This window comes from Gavialis gangeticus, unplaced genomic scaffold, assembly GCF_001723915.1.
Source record: "Gavialis gangeticus isolate Ggan-Ray unplaced genomic scaffold, GavGan_comp1, whole genome shotgun sequence".
NCBI classification, from domain to species: domain Eukaryota; kingdom Metazoa; phylum Chordata; order Crocodylia; family Gavialidae; genus Gavialis; species Gavialis gangeticus.
Window position 1 is genome coordinate 1 of NW_017728976.1, and position 22086 is coordinate 22086.

General features: G+C 43.9%; 1 protein-coding gene across 1 annotated transcript in view; it reads left to right on the forward strand.

Annotated features, from left to right (window-relative positions):
- The first annotated feature begins 6 nt into the window (after positions 1 to 6).
- LOC109291242 (lysine-specific demethylase 2A-like) overlaps positions 7 to 22086 on the forward strand; it is a 46600-nt gene continuing 24520 nt past the window's right edge. Inside the window, exons 1-2 of the mRNA XM_019508159.1 lie at positions 7 to 165; positions 2045 to 2149. Coding sequence (XP_019363704.1) covers positions 2108 to 2149 — 42 coding nt within the window. The 5' untranslated portion in view covers positions 7 to 165; positions 2045 to 2107. The remainder of the gene's footprint in view (positions 166 to 2044; positions 2150 to 22086) is intronic.

Consider the following 22086-nt stretch of genomic DNA (forward strand, 5'->3'; position numbering starts at 1 on the left):
CCGCCGCCCCCGGGACTTGCCTCCTCCTGGCCACTGAGGATCCTTGGAGGCGAAGACGGCCACGCGTGGGATCTAATTTTTTTTTTCTTCTTTCCTCCCCCTCTTGTATTTTCTGCCTTTTTTTCCCCCGTCCCTAGAAGAGGACAAAGGAAAAGAAGAGACCTGGTGAGAGGCTCGAGTGATTGCATTTTATGTTGTTTTATTCCTTTCCCCTCGTATCCCTTCCCCCCTACCGCTTTGGCCAATCGCAAGGAGCCTGGTGACCTGCCCTCGCCAATGCTCGGGGTCTCCCTCCTCCTCAGCCCCTCTCAAGTTTATGTAACTCTGTAAACCAGGCATTTGGTTCTGGCTTCCGACCAGGCGCCCGCGGCTCGCCTTCGCTCCTGTTTGCCTTTCTCCGAAGGGATGAGCTGGGATTTGTACATGGGGGGTTGTTTAATCTCCATGGGTTGCACAGCTCTCATTCATTACAGGGGTTTTCAAAACACTCTTTTTAGGAAGGCGGAGTGGGGCACCCAGTGGGTTGTGAAGGTCTGGGTCAGTGTTCTGAGTTGGGAGCACAAGCCCATGGGATTTCTTTCCCACCCCCTTATACTTGATCTCTACAAGCAATAAGATGGGTGGGGAGAGAGGGGGTCCTCCTGGGTTCTGCAGAGGAGATGTGGTTAAAATTATTTCATCAGCTTTCTCACCCTTCTGATTTAGTAATTGATGCAATTTAAAGTGAGGTCCTTGTTGCTGGAGGGTGCCGGTTGACAGGTCCCTAGAGACTGAGGTCCTGAATGCAGTCCCAGATCAACAGGGCTGCTGCCACTTGTCTGTCTGTCTCGTGCAAACCAGGCCAGCTTCCTCTCTGCCCTTGCCTAAGATTTCCTCTGGGGAGGAGGGGTGGGGCGTGAAGTCTCTGTGGCTAGTTGGGATCTTGGCTTCTCTGGTAAGGAGCCTGCTGGGGTATGGGCTTGTGAGGAAACAACTGCACAATGAAGCTTACCAAGCATTGTGGCATTGTGTTGCGAGTTACTAGTGTCCTGATAGTTTGATTGTGCGCATGTGCTAAACTTTGTTGGAGGACCATGTTCAAGCTGCTTACAGTGACGCTAGCCTTAGTAGCGGTGGAAGTCTTGGAGTCAACAAGCAGTAGCACTTTAGACACTTTGTGATCTAACCTTACTCATGATGGGTAGAGAAGAGTTAATAATAACAAACATCAATAGTGGCTTGACCTCTATATGTGGTAGAGCTACTTTATTTTGCTGAGTAGTGGGAGGTTTCCCAGAAAGCATGTAGGATAGCAGAAACCTTACAACTTTGTTGTAGATCTCAATTTCTGTAAGGGTTCATCCTGTCCAGTATAGAACAAAAATCATGCCGGGCTGTTACATGTTCTGGGCACTTTGTGTTATAAAATTTTGCCACAGCGTGGCAGGTGTCAAGATCTTGAGTGTTTGGGTGTACCCACATCAGATCAGTCATGCCAACCACAGTGATGTTGAAACACTTGTAGGAGAGCTCCTGCTGATGAGTGGCAACTGTGTGTTTGGTGGGGAGTGAGTGTGGGGCGGTGTTGCAGGAAGAGAGACTTTGAATTGGAGTTGCTGGAAGGAGCCACAGTTCTAGCTGCCTGAAGGTGTAGCCTGTTCCATGATATTGCTGGCTTGGGTTTTCAGACGGGTGATCTAAGGCTCCAAGGGAAAGCAGGCTGCAACCCTGCTGTCACCAAATAGGTTTAAATATAGATGTGTAACTAGTATGGTTTGGGACCTGACTTAACTGTCAGTGATGCTGGTGAATGTGAAGTGCGAAGGCCTTTCTCTGAACTTAAATCACTTCATGCAGACTGTCAAACAGTTGGATCAAAGTAATAACATTGCTAGGCACCTGAGGCTGAATTGGAAACAGAGTTAAGGTGAAAGGATTAGTCCATTGTATTCCCTCACCCATTGTACATGGTATTGCATAGTGTTACAGAATCATTCCTAAGTGAATAAAAGTTTAAAGGAGAGTTTATCGTGCGTGCCATCATTATTCCTTATATTTTTTAAAGGAGGAAGAGGAAGAAGACAGCAGCCCTGGAGTGTCTTTCTCGCTCTCTTCGGAAGAGTCAGAGATGGAGCCTGAGGAAGAGAGAATTCGTTACAGCCAAAGACTGGTCAGTCCTTTTTTCCTTGCCTATCACATATTTGGTGTTGGTCTTCAGGTAATTAAGGCTTTATGTTAGGAGCAGGCTGTTAGTGCCCTATGGAGTGATGAGGCTTAGCGGCTTCAAGCATCCTCGCTGTGATGTTATATCATTAAAGGCTGTAGAAGGAAGTTAGAAACAAAGTTACTATTATCCTTCCTGGATTTAGTTATCTGAGTTTCAAAAAAAGAAAAAAGAAGCTGCTTTGAGATGCTTGTGGACAGAAATAAGCTGGTTTAGATGTCAGTTGTGATGTAGCTGCCTCTCCTGGTGGTGTTTAGGGCAAACAGGAAAAGGTATTGAAAAGCTGTGTATGGTACTCTAGGATAGCTTTGTGTTGGTATTACACTGGCCTAGTACTGACTTAAATATACTTCTGAATCTGAGGAAACTGGATTCGCTCTTTCAGGTTGAAGTTGTGTGTTTGTATGTATCTTCTTTTTTTTTTTTTTAAATAAGTGTTGCTATTCTCTTAAAGAGAGTCTGAGATTATATTGATGGTGTCTCTGAGTGGGATAGAGTTCCTGTAATGGGCCAAAGGGTAGAAGACTTGTTGTCTTAAAATTAATTTCACTACGTGGGAAAAGTAGTGTTAGCTAGTGGAGGAAAGAGAGTTCAGGCTGCTCTGGATAGTATGATACTTCAAGTTGTGATGGAGTTTCCCTGAGTTGTACTTGATCTTTCTCTCTTCCCTAAGCCTCAAGGTTGTTGGCTGTTATTGTTAACTCATCCTTTAATGCTATGAAACAAAATCATCAAGGGTGGAGTGGTTTGTTTATATCTGAGTTTAAGTTTCCTATAGATAGAAAACCAGTGAGTGTGTGGGGTCAGTCTTCTTGCTGTCTCAGTTGCTGCTCTATCCCTTATCTGCCTATAGAGAATTCATGGGGGAATTGTTACTAGTGCTCATCTTTATAAATGTGGGCTAGAAATGGAAGTATTCTGAGTAATCAGTTTTACTTCAAAAAGAAGAAAACCCGGATGTACCCTACTTCAGTGATGAAGTTTGAAGACAGTTTATAGCAACAAAGTGATATAAACTGACTGAACAGCGGCATTGAATTAGAAGTCTGAAACACTGGACGAGGGCATGGTGAAGTCAGGTTGAATCTGGTCTAGGTTCTATATCCCACATTGTCCACTGTCTTCCTGTGACTTTTGGTAAATCATGTAGGACTTGTCTGTACTTTAGAGCTTTTGCTGGCATAGCAGAGCCCATAACTGAAGATACAGCATTTGCTGACAGAACAGGTTTTTCTGACAACATAGTTACAGCACCTCCCCAGACAACATATTCAAAGCAAAGAAAAGTTGTCTTTTGTCTGTGTAGTTGTGCCCACACCATGGGACCTACTGCCATAGCTGGGATCTGCTGTTTGCTGGGTGTCACATTTAGGTCCCTGAAGCTGGTATATGCTGACAACTTCATAGTGTAGAGCAAGTCTGTGTATTCTTTTCACTGCAACAACTTCCAATTTACCATGGTACCATGCCCCTGTTAGTCTTCTCTTCCACAGCTTCTCTATCCAAGTTGCTTATAAACCTAAATATTTCCAACAATTAAAGATAGTAAAACAATGCGAGTACTAGTGTCAATGCCTCATTAAGATGAATGGGCTGGATGATTCATTCTCAATGTTATTCATCAGGCCATGGCAGACTCAAGAAGACAGTACTTCATCAGTTAACTCTCCACACATCTCACCAGTGTAGTCTCAGTAAATCTGATGGTAAGAAGCTTTCCCAGATGCATGCCCTGATTCTGAGGTATTTGAATGTTATGTTCTTCATGGTAGTCTAAGAGTGATGTTGTAATTAATTATATGAGAAGCCAGCATGTCGTGTGTTGGTATCTTTTATTGGACCAACTATGTAGCTGGTAAAGCTTTTACATGAAGAGCATTATGTCTTGCATTCAGACTCATCAGCCCTGTGAGCCAGGCACTCTATTATTTCTGCCTTAAAATTCTAATGGAAGAAAGCAGGTAGTCCTCCTTAGCACATGTGGGACAGGTGCGCACAACAGACTTGTTGGTATGGCTTTGGTTAGATATGTAGCAATGTGTGATTTTTTTTTTTTTTTCTTTGTGATCAGTATAGTGGTGCTGGGAAAAACCACTAGAGTGAACTCAACCTGTATCAGTTAAGCCATGCTTTTGTTGGTATATGTTATTTGCAGTGGTGAAACTGAATTTACTGTCCAAAGTAGTGTTTTGTTGATACAGGCTGCATGCACATCATTAGCACTTTGCAAGTGCAGTATGCTAGCACAGATATATCCTTAAAGCCTTTTCATTGATGTCCTGGACTTAACACCCCAGGCATGTCTTGAATGAGGGTGTCTTGAGCACTTCCTTTCTTAGTGTTCAGGGTGTTAGAGCTTGTCTAAACACTACTTTGGCTTTCATTTAACTAAGAAGACCCTTTTCACTAGTTTTATATTGGCGCAACTGTTTCAGTTAGAGGCTTTGTTTTTTATTAAAATGATGTGCTGGTACAGCTGGTGTGGATGTGGTTTTATTGCTACAAAGTTTGTTTTATGCCAATATAAGTGCCTCCCTAACAGAGTAACTGCATTCACACTAATTGGGTTGCACTCCTTAACTAAACTGTTAGAATATAAACAGCAAAGCTCACATGTAGTCAGATATGCAATAAAAAAAGGGAAATTGTAGTAAGGAAATTAGTACAAACTCCTGGTATGAATGCAGTTACATGGATATAATGGTCTTCATACTAGTGTTGTTTGTTTCCAACTGAAACGCTCAAATGCATGTAGAAGTTGTGTGTGCAGGCAAACACTTCAAGACAGAAAGAAGTAGGGAAACCAGCCTACTGGCTGTATACAAGAGGAAACTAACTTGTACCACTTATGAAATGAGAACTTGGCTAACAACTTAAATGGCAAGGATACTGGGAGCCACCCCCTCTATAAGTAATGGAGGACAGTGTTGTCCTAGTTGGCTGCTGTTGGTGGCTTTCTACTAAGTTTGTTCATTACTGTTCCTCGGTAGTATAATGGAACATTTTAGAATTGGAAAAGTTGTAGGTGTTGATTTTTACCTATGGGGGCCAAATCTATAGGCCGTACCATTGAGAAGTGAAATGGAGTATAGTGTCTCACGTCCTGGACCTTGATTTCAGTCCAGCCCCCCTATCAATAACAATTTAATCATTCTCATGTGAAGCTGTTCAATATTTAGTGGGAACTAGGTTGATGGTCTCAATTAGTTTGTGCCATGGCTAGCACTGCTCAGTATTTCCAGCAACGGTCAAGGACTGAAGGGTGTTTGGAGATTCAGTTCCCAGTTTGCCACTCCTGCCAGCATGGCCCTGCAATCCAGTGTTTTTGCTTTCAAAGGCCACACTTAATTTGTTCTATTTGGACTCCATTTTCAGGAAGATTACATGACAAAATGTTCAACTGAACATGCGTCTAAGATATACAAATTAAAACTTTTCAGAAAACCATCTAGCAAGACTGTGCTTTGTCATTGCATCAGAACAGTGATCCAACTAGTTGAGGACCATGTCTTTGTGAGTGACTGATACATGGTGCTTTAGAGGAAAATAATATCTTAACCCATCATGCATTCAGCTGCTTGTACAGTACCGTGCAAGGGGAAGAAGAGTTCAGGACCCTTTTGATAATCTTGCCCTTGAGGCACGGGACTTCATTATCCTCACAGAGCTGGAAATTGATTTATCAAAACATCTTGCACTCCCACAGTTGCACTTATCTCCTCCCCATCTTCCTTCTGATGATGAGTTCTAGAGTGTGCCTGGCTTGCCACCCTGGAGTGATTCTCCAATCTGCTGCCCATATTCTTAAAGTTTAGAATTGTCGGTCTTAATTTTTTCTTGTTGGAGTCTTGTCATTCCTGTCCAATCAAACCAAGAATCTCACCTTCCCAGATAGAAGCGTGATTAGATTGAGTCATAAAGACTCTCCTAAAGAAAGTTGGTACAGAAGGAATTTTGTGCTAGTGAATGACTGACAGCAGTAAGAAGGGAACCAGGCCAGTCAGTTCTCAGCAACTTTAACATCAGAAAGAGTATCTAATGCTAATTGTGGGTGAATGTAATGGTATGGACAGATTCCACTAGAAATATAAGAATTGCCCTGCATATATGCTGTAGATTACCAGACAACTGTTTATTGGATGCATGTGCATTTAGTAATGGTACAGCTTGGAATTAGAACCAAAATGTATGGGTCTCTTTCTGTTCGCATTCCTTGAGCAATTTAAGCACACCATAGACATGTGAGGTTTTGTTTGTTTGTTTCTTTAAATATATCCTACCCTCCATTTCCTGAGAGGACTTTAAAAGTACTTGCCATTTACTTATTTGAGACTTGGAGGGAGACTAGGGATTCACTCACTAAAATGGTGCCACAAACATTTAGTAACTAAGTTAAGGGCTGGAAATGAAGGGTAGCAACTTTGTATCTAGCTAAAACAGCTTGGAAAAGGAGGAGAGTGTAATCACTTAAAGTGGAAATTCTTCAGGTCCCAGGCTCTTTAAAGGCCATTGGCTGTGGTGGTAACATTATCTAAGTTGGTCTCTGAGTGTGTTCCCTCATCAGGGCTTTTGAGCGCTATGTGAGAAAATACAGCCATTCAGATTATTATACCCTGCTCATTGAGGGACACTAGCTGGTTCATCCAGCTAAAAAGAGTACTCCTTACTGAACTGCTTCCTCAGACCCTTAGCAGTATCCCATGGAAGCACTGGCTTGGCCTAGCTTCCAGTTACATCCCTGTGTTGTGCCTCCTTTCCCCCCACCTCCCCAAGCAAAGATGAAACCGTCTGTAAACAGTGATAAACAGGCATGTTTTTACAAGCTTAGTGTCCACAATATCCTTCCAGGCATGAGTTCAGATGTACTTTACAATGCATAGAATGACAGGGGAAGGGAAAGTGCTCAACTGCAGTTCTTGATGCTGACCTCATGCTTTAGGAAAGGTCATAGTCTGGGTTTTGAGGAAAAACTCTAGAGCAGTGCTTCTCAAACTATCTGATGTGGCGGACCAGCAATTTTTTTTCCAGTGGGCCAGGGACCGGTGCCCGGTTCAGCCAGTGGCAGCAACTGCATGTAACAGCGCTACACATATGCGCAACCGGCTGTTTCTTTCTCTTTCCTCACCTTGCACGTGACGTCACCTGGAGTGTTGGAATGTATGAACTGTGGCACTACGTCATATCAATGTTATGCTTCTGAAAATATATTTCTTTCCTAGCAGCTCGCTGCAGACCAGTGATTGGTGGGTTGTGGACTGGCACCGGTCTGCAGACCACCACTTTGAGAAGCACTGCTCTAGATCATTTGGGGTGGTGAGGGAGGGGACTTTGTGGTGGGGGGGCAAGATGTCCTGAAGAACTGTCCATTAAGTGTTTGGGATTAAGGGGTGGGTGCAGAAGTAGAGGCCTGTGACCCACCCCTTTGTTCACAGCAACCAAGACAGTGGGATTGTGAGGGTAGGCACTCCAATCAGGAGGCTCCAGATTGATTACATCTAGTCAAAGCATGAATTTCAGTGGCCCCTGACTTATTAGCAGTGGGAATGTAGGGATGGTGACTGATTGATCACCATCATGGTGAACAGTCATTATGGTGATTAATCCCTTGGCTCCTTGATCATAATGTTCTGCATTGGCCTCTAGTAACTTAGCTGTTATCTAGTGCTCTTCATCTTAAGATCTCAAAGCACTTTACACAGGAGTTCTTCTTGGTAGTTTGCACTTCAGGCCTTGATTCCAGTTGCTCAAGTACTTGCACCTGTGAATACTTAGGGTGGGATTGTGGAATGCATGCAGTAGTTGTTTCAGGGTAGAAAGTGCCACATACAGTCAAGTGAGAATCTGAAGGACTGCAGTCACCCCAGAGCTGCCTTATAGTTTGGAAAAACACCTACTTTGTCAAATAATCTTAGAGGACTGGCCAACTTGATTTTCCAGCAAACTAGGTAAAGCCTCACTTTCCCAGCCTAGGGAGTTTGGCAGTTATGGTAGTTAATGTTCTCTCCTCAGTCTCAAGTAGGCTTCCAGCTCAGGTCACAAAAAAGTTCCTTAAAAATGTTGTGTTCTAAGAACCATATTCAGTCAGATTTGACCTTAAAGCTTTGTTTGGGAGGGGTGGGCGTGAAGGGTCATCTTCAGTGGAATCTAATAGCAATAGCTGTGTTTCCTTAGAACATTCAAACTAGAATGAAAATGTTTTTAATAGGCCATTCCCTACAGCATTTTCATCTTAAACATTACATCATTAGGCTTATCCATGCAAGAATCTGAAAATAAAATTGACTGGATTGTGTTCATTGTTGGCTAAGAAAAATGCAGGAGATAAATAGCTCAAATATTTAACAGAGTGATTTGCTTTTATTGGTTTAACACTTCTTTTTTCTTTTAAAAATACTGACTGCCCTTTTAACATGGTTTGGAGGCCTCCATGCTGACTGAACTGCTCCTCTCTTCAGTGAAGTAAATGAACATGCTTGGTTGCCTATCAACAAAGTTTGCAAGTAGTATTGGTGTTTCCTGTTAATGGGCATGAATAGATTTTATGAGGTTAGCATTGTTAGAGGTAGTACTAACTCTTTAGGATACCAGTTTCACCCCCCACTGTTTTTTATTGTTTGCTAATCATTTCACTTGTCAGGAGCCTCACAACTGGGGTGATACACTTCAGGTGGTCCTCTGGGACAACTACTATATGCGATGGGGCAGGGACAATGTTCAAAGGAAAAACAAGAGCTGTTGCATCAGTTTGAATAAGATAGTCTTCTGTGAAAATTTCTAGGGTGGGAGGAGGCAATTGTTCTGCTACTGTTGAGGAAAGCTGTGAAACTCCTTATGGACAGAACAAGTTTGCTGATTCGAGGGAAGGAAACATCATGGATGAGCTCAGTAGAGGCTATAAAAGGGTAGTGTGAATTCCAAAAAAGCTAATTCACTGGCCATTGTTGACCTTTCTGTTTATGGGCTTTCAGACTTCTGCAGTCATTGTTTTGTTTAGTTTGATGGCTAAATCCTTTGATCATGTAGAAATGCCCAGATCTGTGCGAGGGAAGGAAGTTAAAGATCTCAGATTTGCCATGATCACTGTGTGTGCATTTCTGAGTTCTGCTGTATGGTGCATGTGCTCTGGAGTGCAGAAGCACAGCACACTAGCCGCCATCTCCTGTTTAGTGGGGTAAGGTGTTGTAAATGACTGTCACCTAAATTGAGATACAGACAGGTGTATTCAGCCAAGAGCATGAGAATTTCTGTAGCTGCTCATGTTGCTGGTCTGACTTGGTAAATATCCAGCTTCTGATCCTTGCTCATTCTTAATACTTCAGAAGAAGAGAATAGGAGTGGAAATTCATATCCTGCTACTAGATGGGATTGAGAAAACTGGCTGAAGTAGAAGAGCAAAGTACAGAGTGAAAGAGTGCAAATTGTTCCCTGCCTTCACAGGTGACTAAGAACATGATGTGATGTGGGAATGGGATAATGGGGTTTCCATTTCTACTGGTTTCATTTTGGGCCAACTTGGTAGCATCTGAATCCTAGAATATGCATTCCCCTCCCTGGTTTGTGTGATGGCAATGAGATGAGTGTGTATTATGAATAAAACTGAGTTTAAACCAAGACGGCAACATAGTTTTATAGTCTGTAGGGTCAGAAGGGACCTGAGCAGATTATCAAGTCTGACCACCTGCCATGGCAGGAAAGAGTACTGGGGTCAAACGACCCCAGCAAGGTGTACATCTAGCCTCCTCTTAACCCCCAGGGTAGGAGCCAGCACCACTTTGCTTGCAAGTTGGTTCCAGATCCTAGCTGCCCTGACAGTGAAGTAGTGCCTCCTGATGTCTAATCTGTCTAGTTAAGATGGTGTTCTGGAACCCTAGAAACCTGTGATGTATTGAAAGCCTCTCCCATAGTTCATCCTCTTCCCTTCCCTCCATCCCTAACTTTGGGCAAGTCACCACATCTCCATGCCTCAGCATCCCTATCCTTACCTAGCATTTATTATGGCTTCACACAGAAATCTGTGACGCATTTATAAATCTGAAACCACCTCCACAATTGACTCCAACATCAGCAGAGGTCATAACATCTAGATGGACCATGAAAACTGAACTCCCTACACCCTACAGATATTAAATTTGCTTCAGGGTTGAGATGTATTTGCTACCTAGTTTTATATTCACTCAGAGAGTGTGTGTTGACGCTACCAGCTTTGCATCTGCCCTGTGGATGAGGTTTCCACTCTGTTATGCTGGCTACACTAAGGGAATGTGCACACTCAAGTGGGGCTTACATTGAGGCAGCTTAACCTTATGGTATCTAGAAGGGAAGAAGGGATGGGCTCAGAAATCTAGGTTGGTTCCTACTTCAGATTTGCCTTTAAGACCTGGCATCAGAGAGGGAAAAGAGAGATTGTGTTTTCCCCTTCTTTCTCCTCCCCATCGCCCCTCTCTCTTCTAACAACTGTCAGGATACCAGCACAAATTGCCCATAACACTTTGGTCAGAGCTTAAGATGATCTTGAAACCTGGTGACAAAATGTAGCATGCGACTTTAGGCATATATGTGAATAGGTAGCAACAAAAGATGCTGAGTCAGTTCCAATGACCAGATATCTCTTTCCTCCATCTCTGAAGGGTTCTGCTTGTTCAAATTTCTTGCAGGTGTACTCTGTAAAGAAAAGCAGAATATGCATTGCTTGTGCATTAATGCTGTGTGTTTCTGTTGCTGTAGAAACAATACTTGCAGTAAACAGTTTGAGCTTTCTGTCCAGGGACTTTGAATCTCAGTGGAAAGTCTAGCAACTTGACTCAAACAAAGAAGCTGTATGAGATAAGGTGAAGAGAAATCCATCACAAGTTTAAACCATATGGCAAGAGTTTGGGAGGCAAATAACCAGTGTAGTTAGCAGGAACTTCAAAAATAGGTCTCTCTAACACTTCAGCACAGGTGGTTAACCAGAGCTGCACCTGTACAGAGGTTAGGGTGGCTCTAGAGCATGATACGTGTTACCTTTTTGTGCTGTAATGGAGCCATGGTGCAGACAGTTTTTACTCAAGTGTAGCTAGGAGAGGTCAGGTCAGGAGTGCAGTTATATCATTGACCTCCCTGAGCCACACTGCAGTGAAAGCTGCCTGCACCTAGTTTTCATTAACATTTTACAGTGTGATAGTTAACATACATTAGCTATCACCTTGTTTAAAAAAAAAAAAAAAAAAATACCTGTGGAGAGGAGGACATAGCTCCAGAATGAGTGATAGTTGCCTGTGGCCTTTATCAGTTCTGTTTCTCAGGACTGGAAGCAGACTGAAGAAATTATAGTTCTAGCAGTCAGTGTCTTGAAAGTTTGGGTGAGGAGGCAGCCTGGTAGAAGGCCATAGATGAAGGACAGAAACTTGCTGGATGGGACTGTTGCCTACAACAAGTCCTGATTTGCCCTACCTTCCTCAGTTCTGATGCACTCCCATGAAACTGCTTCCTGCTGCTGGTTTATTGGATGTGATCCTGGGAGTCAGAAGAGCTAGCGTTGAAAGGCATTAGCAGCCAGAAATAGAGAAGAGAGCTGCAAATGTGAAGTTTTTTAATCCAGTCCTCAAGCTACACTAGCATATGCACCTGTTTTCAGGTACATTACAAGTGCTCATTAATTTTTCTTATACTTTTCTGAAGGAGCAAAAGGAAGCACTTTCTGTATATCATCTAGCACTGGGAGGGACTATGGCATCTGTTGGATACTGCGTTAATACCCTGTGCAATACAGTGAAAAGGAACTTCCCCTTCAGAGGCAGTGTGTAATTGGCCATCTTCCATGCAATGTGAATTGGACAAGGACACCTGAGGACATGTCTGTACTGCCTCCCTGCTTAACTCAGGATGCTGTTGTGAATTGAGCCCCATCTACTTACTCCTGTTCCACATGTGCCCAAGTCCAGCCTTTATACAGGGTTGATTTAGTGTAGAAGGGACCTGCTGGGATATGTACCCAGAACCCTTCTAAGTCTTCTATTCAGCTTGATTTTGGTATGCATGGAGTTACAAGTTAGTGAGAAGGACTTGTCTCTTGACAACAGTTTCAAGCTCAGCTGGGACATGATATAGATATGTTCACTTCAGCACTCCTTCTCATAATAAAATGAATCCTAGTTCGCTTTAACCACAGTGGCCAGAACCTTGGGGTCTCTTACCTAAAGAGTATCATTGACTCAGGAGAAACAGCCGCACTAACCCAAATTCTCTCCGTGCTTTTGATACCTGTCCACATGCTGTTCTACTCCAACTTTGATTTAGTTCCTGGAGACAAATTCAGTGTGGTGAGATGACTACAGGCTTCCACTGAGTTCTTAGTATATCAGTGGCTTATGAGTACAGGTCCCAATTAATGCCAGTTTCAGTTTAAGTGCAGAATATTCCCCACGGGAGGATGTGATGTACAGAGTATGGGACTGCAGACTTTGCAATCCACCCATTTAAAAGAACATAATGAAGTCAAAGCAGCCTTTAGTCATCAAGCACGTTATTTTTTTTTAATTCCCTTCCTAGTTTGTTCGGAGAAGTTTATATCTTTTCAATCTCTGGTTACACTCCTGCCTAATGAAAAAACTGACAGAATTGCCTCCTGTTAATCACCATCAAGTAGGTAATGCAAGTGCTGGAAAACTTTAGAAAGGAGAATCTTTGTCATATCTACTTAGGAAGAATGGAGTCTTAAAATCAAAGAGTCTCTTGTAACAGGCTGCAAGCACCTGGGAGGACTTTTGCATTCTGAAACTTTTATCATAGGATTGTAAGAAAGCAGGGCTAGAAGGGGCCTCACAAGGTTATCTAGTTCAGCCTCCTGCTCAAGGCAGGATTGTCCTTGACTATACCATCCCAGCCTAGTGTCTATCTAATTTTTTCTTGAAAACTTTCAAGGATGAAGATTCCACAGTTCTTCTAAGTAGCCAGTTCTGATGTTTGTCCACACTTGGTCAGAAACTTCTTCCTAATTTCCTGCCTAAATTTCCCCTGCTGAAGCTTGAGACCATTTCCTCCAGTCTTCTTCCCTGCAGCCATGGAGAGAGCTTATCTCCATTTTCTCTCTAATTACCCTTCAAGTACTGTTACCAAATCTCCCTTCAGTCTTTTCTTCTCCAGACTAAATAATTCTAGCTCTTTCAGCCTTTCCTCATAAGTCATGCTTCCCAGGCCTCTAATAATTTTTGTTGCTCTGTGCTAGAGTCTTTCCAAACTGTCCTCATCTTTCTTCAAGTGTGGGGTCCAATACTGGACATGGTACTCCAGGTGAGGCTTTGGCAGTGCTAAACAGGGTGGAAAAATAACTTCCCTTAACTTGCAAGTTGCACTCCTGTTAATGCAACCCAGCATACTGTTGGCTTTTTCTGTAAGCAGAGCACACTGTTGGCTTGTATTCAGCTCATGGGCTACTGCAGGGGTGGGCAAAATGTGGCCCGCGGGCCAGATGCAGCCTGCCAAGCCATTCTATGTGGCCCACAGGGCCCCTAAACAATTTAGAAAATTAATATTAATCTGCCCTGGGCTGCCTGTCATGTGGCCCTCGATGGCTTGCCACAACTCAGTAAGCGGTCCTCCGCCCAAAATAATTGCCTGCCCCTGGTCTACTGTAAGGCCCAAATCCTTCTTTGCAGTACTGCAACCTAGCCAGCCATTTCCCAGTCTGTATTTGTGCAGGCAGTTATTCCATCCCAAATGCAGGACTGTGCACTTGTCCCTGTTGAATCTCATCTGATTGATTTGTAGACCATTGTTCCAGTCTATCCAAGTCATTCTGGATCTTAGCCCTACCCTCCAGAGTGCAACTGTACCCAACTGGTGTTGTATGCACATTTGCTGAGTATGCGCTTGATCCCATCATCCAAATAATCAATAAAGATACTAAACTATACTGGACCCAGGACAGATCCTTGGGGAACCTCCCTTCATTCTTTCTCTCCAACCAGACATTGATGCTATTCATTAAGTGCGATGATCCAACCAGTTGCAGATCCACTTTGCAATACTTCCATCCAGTCTGTAATTCCTTAGTTTATTAATGAGAGCGTCATAATGTCAAAAATGCTGCTAAAGTCGAGGCATATCACATCCTTGGCCCTCGTCCCATCGATAGAGCCTGTGTCACCTTAACATAGAGGAAATCAGGTTGGTCAGGCATAACTTGCTCTCGGTACATCCATGCTGGCCCTTCTGATTGCCTTTTTCTCCTCTAGGTGCTTCACAGTAAATTCCTTGAGGGCCAGTTCCATTATCTTTCTAGGTATAGAGGTCAGGGTGACAGGTTTTCCATCTTCCCTTTCTTAAAGAGGAGCACATTTGCCCTTTTTCAATCATTTGGGGACCCCACGCATCCTCCATGAGTTCTCAAAGAGAACTCTAAAATTACCTCAGCCAATTCATTTAGGGTACATCCCATCAGGCCTGCTGACTTGAAGACATCTAGCTAATCTAACCTGTTCTGCTGCTGCTCAAAACTGTTTGTCTCCTCTATCTTTGCTACCAACTGCACCCATTATCTGGTAGTTGCCTCTTTGTGAAGACAGAAGTAAAAATAGGCATTAAATACTTCAGCCATCTCTGCATCATCTGTAACTAGATTCCTTTACAGAAGGCACCTGTGGTTTCTCTGGTTTTTCCTCTTGTTTTTGACATAATTGTAGAGAATCCCTTTTTGTTGCCTTTTATGTTCCTTGCCAGCTGCATCTTAGATTGTGCTTTGGCCTTCCTAATCTTCTCCCTGCATGCCCACTTTGATACTCTTACACTGTTCCCTAGTCCTGTAACTAAATTTCCACTTTCGATAGGATTCATTTTTGAGTTTCAACTAATTGAAGATATTGCTGTCTAACCAGGCAGGCTTCTTCTTGCACTTCCCATTATTCCATCACCCTGGGATAGGTTGCTCCTGTGCTCTTAAAAGAGCCTTCTTTAAAGAACAGCCAGATCTCTTGGACTCCATTTCCCATCAGACTTGCCTCCCTGGGCATGTTTCCCAGCAGTTCCCTGAGTTTATTAAACTCTCCTTTTTCTGAGGTCCAGTGTCCTTATGCTGCTGCCCTCCTTCCTACCTCTCCTTAGGATCTTGAACCATATTCTTTCATGGTCACTATCGCCCAGGTTACCTTCCACTTTCACATTCTCAACCAATTCCTCCTTGTTTGTAAGCAGTAAGTCAGTAAGAGCTTCCCCCACTTGACCTCTCTGCCATCCCTATCAAAAAAAAAATCCTCATCACACTCTTGCAGAAGACCTTCTTCAAGCTCTATTGGAATCTGTACTTTAGTGTGCTGTTTCTCATGTACAGATTTGTTTACTATCCTCCGACAGCTTTGCCTGGGAAAACGGAGGTTGAGATGTGTTACTGGATGAAGCTTAAGTTAGCTGCCCTGAGCTGACTTCCCTCAATAACTTAAACTCCTATGAGTGTCAGAAGAATAGGCTTTTGCAGAGGCTGTAGAATTGCAAAGGAGAGGGTCTTTGTTCAGACACAGAACACTTCAATAACAGAGAAGGGAGTAGGTTACATTGTGTTAACTCGCTTGCTTTAGTCTTCCTATTTGTTACTTCCTTACTTGCTGGATTGAAGGCAAAATGTTTCAAAAGTGACCAGCCAGCTGGGAAATATGTGATGTTAGGAAAAGGTGTGAAATTCATTGCAGCTGGCAGCAGGTGCACAGGTTGGTGGGAAGCTCTGTTCTTGTATTAGAGGAGCAGCAGCCAAAAGCTGGTTTGTGACCTGGTCAAAAATTCAGCCTGGTTGTGTAGGGTTAACCCTCTCACCTGTCAGCATATGCTCTAGAGTAGTTTATTGGAGTCTTCCTCAGCCATCAGGTGCTGAAAAAACAGACCTGGCTTTCTCAGCCACCCTTGAATTTTCCAACAGCTCCATGGTCTTTATCTGTTAAACAACCAAAAGTACAAACCACATGCTCTGCCAACTTGCTTTGAAACCCTGCCAGCTCTGCTCGTGATAGGAATCCCTCCTGGAACTTTAAACCCTGGAAGGTCTCCAGGTTCTGATGAGTCCTCCTAACTCATGAGCCTGGTGCTCAGGCCTGGCCTATTCTGGATAAACACCCAAAGTGTGACCTGTTTGCTATAGCTTGTAGTTAGCTTGGTGGGGGTGGGGAATGCTAAGGCAAAATCTGCTGCATTTATTCTGGAGCTCCCTTTGCAAAACCTGCTAGCACCTGGACAGGTTTAGTATGGCTGTTTCTCCAACGATCTCCTTTAGAGTATGGGGTGTTAAGTGCTGCTAAAATTAGCCACCTGTAAGTTTGTCCCTGTGTCAGGCTGCCTGCCAGGGTAAAAACAACATTCAGATATATGCAGTAGTTGGCAAGGTGTCCTGGGTTCCTGATGTGAAGGACTGTGAAACTTCCCCCCCCCTCCCCCCACACACACTTTTTCCCCTTGATTCCTTGTCCTTTTCCAACCTGGATAGTGATATCACAGTGCTGCTGTATTAATTCCATTATAGTTCCAGGCATTTTGGTTATATGGTAAAACCAGGGTAGTGGTAACGATATTACACACTGTTCAGTTGCAGGTCCTTTGAGCAGCCCTTTACAGAGAAAGGGTGGAGTAGCATGCACCTTGCAGAGTTGGGTATAAGTATCCTAGTAGCCAGAGAAGAAAAAGAAACAGTGATGTCATACAGGAAAAGTGGATCTGAAATTATAAAAGTATTAAAGAGGGAAAGAATGAAAACAATGCAAAGCTACTGCACCTGTTGCTGCCAAAAGCAGAGGTGCAAGAAATGGCACTAATTTGGCTTTATAAAGCAAGTCCTTGTGATCCAGGAGCCCTGGTTGGAGGTAGAGTATAGCTGTTCGAGGGAGGGGTGAAGGAGAAAAAATATTGTGGTTTAGGTGAGCTAAGAGATCTGGGGATCCTTACTGACTATCACAGACTTTGTGTGTAGCCATGAGCTAGTCTCTTAATCTCTGTGCTTCAGTTCCCAATTGTATAGAAGAAGATTCTTCCTAGGGATAAGGGGAAGGCACACTTACATGTGGATGTCAGAGCATTTGAGCAGGTCAGGTTCATGTCTGAGAACCGCCATAGCAAATCTGTAGCTACTTAACCAAGGCCTGGCTGTTTCTTCAGTTGTCTGTTCGTGACCAACCCAAGCAGCACTGACAGGACACGCAGCTGGGCAGGGAGCTGCTCCGGGGCTGGGGCCAGGATCTTGTGGTGGTCACAGCGTGGTCTGGAGCCAGGGAAGAGCCGCAATCCACTGCCTGCACACCCCGGGCAGGGGCATGTAGGCAGCAGATACCAGTTCTGCCCTGCTGCCCGCATACCCAGGTGGGCAGGGGCATGCAAGCAGTAGATCACAGCTTGACCTGGCTCCTGAGCAGCTCCCTACCCAGCTGCACCAGGGTCACTTGGGCTGGTCTCCATGGAAACCCTGACCCCACACTATCATGGCCCTGCTGCTCCTGGGGTCTGTCTCAATGCAAACTGGTGGTAGCCACACAAGCAGGGGCTGGTGGGAAATGAAGTTTGGCTGCTGACTGGATCTGCCTTATGCCCACCCCTGCTGTAAAGTGTGAGAGCTCCAAATTGGGATTCAGAGGCATTTTTGTGTGGCTGGTTAAAAATTGATACTTAAGTCTAGTTTAAGTGAACAGTGGAGACATGCCCAGAGCAGAGTACAGGTTTAATTTGCAAGTTGAGGAGATGTATAGAGTGCTAGCCTATTACAATGAAGTGAATATGGCAAGAGGTAGATGAGGATGTCAACCTTGAACTATTCATTCTAGTTACAGGTGAAGCTTTATAAATACATAGACAGTGAGGTTTTATTCATTTATTTGATTTATATGCTGCTGTCTTGTAGGCTAGAGATGTAATGGTAAGCTCTGAAGGAGGGAGCTCAGAAAAGTCTGTAAGTGTTCTTTTGAAGGAAAAATGTTTGATTCAGAAGAATGTAGAGGCTTAGTTTACACATGATATGTCGTCTGACACCATAACTATGGTATCAGAGTCCTCTAGCATAGAGGCAGCTTTTGTTGGTAGAAATCCCTGCATGACACACAATTAGCTGGCAGAGCAGTGCTCATGCTGGTGGTTTCAGTGTGCCAGGACATGATCCTTTCACACTCTCTTATGCCAGCAGAACTGTACTGGCTACTGTACAGCGTCGACAAGGTCTGTGTGTCCATGTTGGAAGTAAGGAGATGATAAGGAAAAAGCTTGTGGAACATTTTGAATCAAGAGACCAGTTCTGAATTGAATGTCATAATAGATTATCTAGGGAATTGACTTGGGAGGGGGAAGTGTGGCATGCTTTTGCTTGCAGAGCACCTGAGTTTACCATCTAGGTTCCCTGAAGTTTTAAGAATAGAGGATATTAGGAAGGCCATATAGGGGATTGCAACAGACAAAGCAGGAAGTGACTAAAGCTTTGTGGTGTTCACCGGTTTCATTCCTAAAATATGTGAGGTTGCTTGAGCAAAAGGCAATCTTGGTCTGTATTTAAATATATGACCTTGTATAAAAATGTGGGGCGGGGGGAATCTTCATACCTTGTATCCATCTGAATCACCAGTTCCATTCCTCATTTGAGATGGGTTTAAGCCCAGGAAAACGCAAGTAGCTTGAAAAGGCAGGTGTTAAAAGCAAAAAGTTCCTATTGTTAGCTTAACCCAGTGATTCTCAACTGAGGTGCTAAGAGACCTGTTCAGAGGTGCTGCAGTGTAGGTGCCCTACTAAAACCAAGTGGAACTGCCTCCTGCACAGCCAGATTGGGAAGGGCTGCATTACTGAACATGCACCCCCTCCTACTTCAGAGTTATCCAGTAAGCTTAAAGCAGGCAGGAGCAAGGTCTTGTGCCACAGCCCATCCCATTCCAGCCCTGAAGAGCCTCTCTTGGAAAACAGGTGCACAGAGCAGGTAGAACTGTCCTGGAAACAGGTGCAGAGGAGGAAGTGAGGGGTCACATAAAGGAGGACTGTGTCAAGAGCAGGTACTCCTGCCTGCTTCAGGCTTACCTGACTGTGCACAAGGTGCATGTGGAAGTTCTACTTGGCTGCTGTGGCAGGACCCCTGTTTAGAACCACTGAGGTAAAGCGAGGCATCAGCAGTGTTTCTCTCTGGGGTGTCACCAACTTTAAAAAAGTGTTATGGTGGGATGCCCTGAATCTAAAATGATTGAAAAACAGTGGCTTATCCATGCCATCCCTAGGAAGTCTAGATGGCAGGTAGAAGGATCAGCTCAAGAAGGAGGTGCTTCAGAACTGTTTTCAATGCAGAAACAATTGTCATGTTTTTAATTTCCTGTATTGTAAATGGATTTCACCCAGTAGAGCCAGACACAAACAGTGAAGGGCAAATATAATAGATGAGAATCCCTGATTTGTGAGTCCTGGGAGAATGAATAACTGCGGGGAGGTTTTGGCCCTCCAGATGTCCTAACATAATGTGGGTTGTCCTGGGCTCCTCTTCAGATCTTCATTGCATGAGCTTTCACTAGTGTCAGCGTTAGTGAGATCTTGCAGAGAGCTAACGTAACTGAAGCAGACCTTTACAACCATTCTTGCTATAAAGTGCAAAATTCTCTCAAACACTGAAGTAGCAAGTACTTCACTGGGGATGACATTTAGGTTTTGCTGTGATTGATACATGGAGTCTGGTTTGGTTTTGACATACTTTATGCAACATTTGCAGAGGCAGCCTGCTCTGATATGAGGAATGTGTGGTATAGAGGATGTTTAGGGGGTGAGGGAAGCAGGGAACATTTCACTACTTGAAGTGTATGTTCAGAAGGAGTTGATCATCTACAGAGCTGGAAGATGGCAGGGGACTGGAGAGTTCCATCGGATGTGGAGAGGTACAGCAGGACTCTGCTTTAATGGGTGAGTGGGTCTAGTTAGGTTGTGTAGCTTTGAGGGGTCTAGAGAGGACTGGACTGAAGTGGATCAGAAGTTTCAGAAGCCCATACCTTCCTTATCTGTGCAATAGGTTGCAATACACCCCTCAACCACAAAGTCTGATTTTTTTTTTTTTTTAAGCTCATGCTTCATTCCTGTTGCACTGTGAGAGTGGACACTAGAAGGCTCCAAATAGTTTTGTATTGTACCCAGTGTATAGGATGCTGTCATAGGCATTGAGATTTGAGGTCTTGACTGTCTCGTATGCTAGCAGTTCAAGCAAAGAAATAGTTTGGTAAGTTGTGCACTGGTGCCAGTACAAGCAGGGCCACAAAACTAAGTTGAAAACAGGGGGGGGAGCACAAGGATGAGATCTGCAGGTACTCAGGACCCACCACAACAATCTCCTTGTTTGCCCCATACCAGGATAGGCTATAGATGTGTACTGCTGGCTGGTCCTGTGAAGAAACTGAATGTCTAGACCAGTGGTTCTCAACCATTTTGGACTCAAGGCAGCCTTCCATAACTTCTATGAATTAAGTCACACCCCATTTCAAAAAGTAGTTAATTCATTTCAGTGCTTACCTCCTTGCAGAGGGGCTACCCAGGGGAGGCAGGGAAGTATCTCATCTCCTCACACTTTCTGCAGCAGCCTTCAAAGGATCGTGTGGCACCCTGACTGAGAATCTCTGATCTAGATGGCCTTCTTACCATTGGAAGAGTCTGTGCAACCTTTACAAAGCATGTGTTGAAGGAGATATTTAAGCCTGTCGGCATCTTATGTCCCAGCTTTTCCTTATAGTTCCCTTGCTGTTATCAGCCATTGGCCAGTTACTTAATTGTGTAACAATTATCTGGTTGGGCAAAAGTGTCAGAGTAGCAACAGAATGACGGTAGGTCTTACTTGTGTATCCTGCTGCATAAGGACTTTCAGGCTAAGGGGGACAAATGAAGAGGCAGCTCTTCTATTCTGCAGGCCTTATCTTAGAGGAATGGGGAATGGGATCCCAGATGATCAGCAGTTTAAAATCCCAGAGGAGAAAGTGAAGACCAAAAACTAGGGAACTGTTTTTGAATCATGCATCAGAGAAGAGATAAAGAGACTACTGTAGAGAGCTGGCTATGATTCTTATAGACACAGTTGAGATGGACCCTAAGAAATATTCAAGATTGCAGTGGTGTAGTAATCAGAATCTTTCTTGCTCCCCGGCACTATTTGAATGTTGTCTTTCTCAGCCTTGCAAGACAATAAAAGCACTGTGATACTGGCTTAGTATGAGTTCCCTATATCTGGTGCTATTTGTTTGTATTGTTGTAGTGGTTAGGAGCCCCAGCCACAGTCCAGGGGGCTCATTGTGTTAGATGATGTACACACGCTGAACAGAAAGATTGTTTCTCTGCCCATGGGAACAAAGGAAGTCTCAGCATTGGGGTGCATAAAGCTATCTGTAGCTTACCTTATCAATTGAATATTACTTTAGACTTTGGGATGGTCCTTGTATAAGTCCAATTTGTCTTACAGAGAAATGCCCTTTCATCAGTCTTCTGAGACTAGGATGCCTCTTGGCACCCTGGGAAACACCTCTTTACTAGTCATAAGGGAAATGGGAGAATTTTACTGTGACCTGTCTGAAAATTCTTTGTGCCAGAGGGTGGAGCTTTCTCATAAAGGGCTTTGATAAACATAGCACTTAAACCTGGTTTAAACCTGAAAGTCTGTTAAACTGATTTAAAGCTTCCTGGAATGGTTCAAAAGCATATCTGAAAAATCAGGTATAAATACAGTTTTTTAAACCAGTTCAAAATATACCAGTCCAGGTCCAGCATTACATGTGAACACCAAGCGTTGTGACAGGGTCTGGTAAGTCCTCCAAACATCCCCCACTGCATCACATCTGACTCGCACTCACCCACTGCTGCAACTGGCTTTTCTGGTGTGTGACTGGTGGGGGTCAAGGCCAGCCCTGCTCCCTGGAGGGCTGTTTCCCGCTTCTGGAAGGCAG